At 41.3% G+C, this 3,515-nt stretch overlaps 1 protein-coding gene across 1 annotated transcript in view; it reads right to left on the reverse strand.

The window, feature by feature from the left end:
* LOC101862071 overlaps positions 1 to 3,156 on the reverse strand; it is a 14,388-nt gene extending 11,232 nt beyond the window's left edge. Inside the window, exon 1 of the mRNA XM_005108963.3 lies at positions 1,903 to 3,156. Coding sequence (XP_005109020.2) covers positions 1,903 to 1,945 — 43 coding nt within the window. The 5' untranslated portion in view covers positions 1,946 to 3,156. The remainder of the gene's footprint in view (positions 1 to 1,902) is intronic.
* Positions 3,157 to 3,515: the final 359 nt, after the last annotated feature.

Here is a 3,515-nt window from a genome sequence, read left to right on the forward strand (position 1 = left end):
GGGGGGGGGAGAGAATAAAAACGATCGTCTAATCATTAACAATAAAATGGGAAGGAGTTCCTACAGAAGGCCAGTCGACCAACAGCACACGAAAGAGGGGGTATTTTGAGCGGCGTATACAAATAAACTGTTTTAATATTATAAAAGAGTTTTACGGCACTTGCAACTCAATAAGGTCATATAAGTGCCGAAGATTAGAGCCTTTACAAGGGAGTAACATACACAAAAAAGAAGGAGGAGAGATAAGGACGATAGATGTTTGATAGGAAAGAAGGGGCAAACCACACCAGAGCACCCATCAACCACCCACCAAAAAAGTTGAGTTCAGTACTTTGGAAAGGTTAAAAAAAAACAAAAAACGAAACAATTTGGGAAGATTATTTTTTTGCTTTAAAACAAAAAACCCCAACCCTAACCCTGGCCCTTGTATAGTTTGCAAAATGGCCCTTGTCATGGTAAGTGCCAGCCCTCTGCGGAACTCCTCTCATAAAATATGTAATATATATATCTATATATAATTTCATGCCAATATCCATTTATAACACGCTTTCTTTGGGGTTCATTTTCGTTTGTAATCATGATACCACTAGATTTCGGTCGTGAAGACAGCTTACAGAGCTCGGGTTCATTTATTAAAAGACACCAAAAACCCTTCTGTTTGAGAAGCCAAACCAATCATTTCCAGCAGTGCCAGTGATGTCATCTATCTATAAAACTGTTACGTTTATTGGGGACACGTACGCTTTGTTGTGGGTTTGTTTGTTTGTTGTTGTTGGGTTGTTTGTTTGTTTTTGGGGGGGGGGAGGGGGCGGGGGTTCAGAGAATGAACTATCATAATAGGCTTACTTCATGTATTGTATTGTTTTCGTTTCTACTGACGTGAAGTCTTAAATAGCCAGGCAGTCCCGAACGGTCCTATTATTTCGCTGGAAACACGACCCTAGAAGTGCTAGAAGAAAATATGGGAGGAATTCTGTTTTAGTTTGGTTTTAGTAGAGCTTTAACGGCGCTCGCAACTGCATAACGTCATATGAGCGCCAAGGGGTTAATGTCAACAGAGAAGTAAAAAAAACCCCCGGAGAATCAGACTTACTCTGCTCACCTCTCTAGCTTCAACAGCACAAAAGTTCGACATCAAGGCACCCCGGAAATAGCGGGTCACAAGAGAGTGACAAACATACAACAGAAGTAGAGGGAATTGAGGATTGTAAGGATTAGAAAAGAAAAAGCAGCAGTTCCCCCTATGTTGTTCCGGCACAGTATGAGCATGGCATTAATAAATCAGCCTATTTACAATTCTACCGTGCATAAGAACTTTTTAAACTATGGAAAGAAGGGTAGGGTTAGGGTTAAGACTAGGATTTGGGGTAGGGGTAAAGGTAAGGGTAATGGTAAGGGTAATGGTAAGGTTAGGCGTTGAGGGAGGAATTCCGTAACGAGCGACCAACCCAAGCACAATAAAGAAGAGACCTAATCCTAGCCCTACCCCAAACCTCTATCCTACCACTGCCATACCCCTACCCCTACCCCAAACCGTACCCCTATCCCCTACCCCAAACCCTACCCCTAGCCCCTAGCCCCTGCTCCCTAGCCCCTACACCCTACCCCCTGCTCCCTAGCCCCTACACCCTACCCCCTAGTTCTACTGTCTCAAAGTGGTCGCTCGTTACGGAAGTCCTCCCGGCGTTGAGGTATGTCTACATCCCTTTTTTACTGTGTTTGTTGGGGTGGTCGCTCGTTACGGAAGTCTTAACACAAATCAAAACAAGGAAGCAAAAGGAACAACGACATAACAGTAAAACAATGTATTATAATATCCACATTATAGAATGCATTTATAATAATATATTGTTTGTTCTAAACTAGATCTAGATCTAGATCTGGATATCTAGGAATACTTACTGGACCGATGTTGAACGATTTTCGTGGTTTTGAAGGAATGCATGATGGCTATCCGTGAACAGAACAACACAGCACACTTATTGAACTTCTGTTTTCTTGAGCAAATCGATCCCGACTTGGGGAAAGTGGCCAAAAATATAATTATCAGACCAGTTGGCTCCCACTCTTCAAGCTAAAGATTTGTTGACAGCTTTAAACGCAGCAGCTAAGTCGATATAAACTGACTTGGCAAGTTGTTAAACGCAGATTTTAATCTCCAGCACTACAGTACAACTTTGTTAGGAAAACGGGATGATAAGTGCTCAACAGAAAACAAACTCGTGGGGTTTTTTTTTTCAGCTTCCACTGAGATAGCTTAGCTTAATAGTATTCAACACTGGATAAAATGAACCGCCAGACTTAAGAAAAATCTCCAGCACTACAACTTTGTTGTGAAAAATGTATAGTAAGTGCTCAAGAGAAAACCAACTGGCTGTTTTGGGGGTTTTTTTCAGCTTCGACTGGGATAGATTAACTTAATAAGGCAGTATTAAACACTGTATGAAGTCAAGCGCCTGACTTATGAAAAATCTCCAACACTACAACTTTGTTGTGAAAACTGAATGATAAGCGCTCAACAGAAAACCAACTGGTTGTTGTAGGGGTTGTTTTTTTCAGCCTCGACTGGGATCGCTAATCTGAATAAACCTGTAATTCACCCCTCGACGCTTAACGGCAACAGAGGATGGAAAAGTAAGTGAAAAACTAAAGTAAACACTGTATGAAGTCAACCACCTGACTTTTGACAAATCTCCAACACTACAGCTTTGTTAGGCAGGCTGGACTGAACAATAATTTATAAGTGTTCAACAGAAAACACATTGCTTTCTCCACCGATGACTGTGATAGCCTCTAGCTGAAGTACTAAACGCTATAAAAGGCAAAACACTTGACTCATGAACACAACAGTTGAAACGTAGGAAAGAAAATAACAACATGTATAATTACTGCACCGCTTGTCTTCGATGTAAAAACGATGACTAAGAGATGCGGCTGCAGTTTGCTTTAGTTTTGTTTTGTTTTTTGCTTTTTTCAAAGAATATTCGATGTATGCGTGTTGTCAAGAGACAATAACAGATTCACAATGAGTAATCCAGTGTGTTGCAATCCTCTCCCGTGCTCGGCGGAAGACAAACATGAGTGTGCGAGTCAGATTGTAATTAATTATTTCTGCGACATCAGGCGTGTAGGGTGGACTTTGTGACAGACACGGATGCAATATCAACGCTGGTTAAGTGAACATACCTACAAATAGAAGCCACGATGTTCCTCCTGTCACGACCTTTTAACTCCTTGAGGGCGAACATTCTGGACATTCGACAAGGCTAAAACACATGCTCTGTTTTAGTAACACACAGAGACGTGTTCCGTTTTAGTAACACAGAGATGCTGTTTTAGTTTCGTTTTTGTTAGTGTTTTACGGCGCTTACAACACCTTAAGTCATATAAGTGCTGAAGATTAGAGGTGTTACAAGAGAGTAAAAAACACAGAAAAGGAGGAGAGGTATGAGAACGATAGATGTTTGATGGGAAAGAAGAAACGAACACCCGTCAACCACCCACTATGCTCTGTT

This window comes from Aplysia californica, unplaced genomic scaffold, assembly GCF_000002075.1.
Source record: "Aplysia californica isolate F4 #8 unplaced genomic scaffold, AplCal3.0 scaffold00738, whole genome shotgun sequence".
NCBI classification, from domain to species: Eukaryota; Metazoa; Mollusca; class Gastropoda; order Aplysiida; family Aplysiidae; genus Aplysia; species Aplysia californica.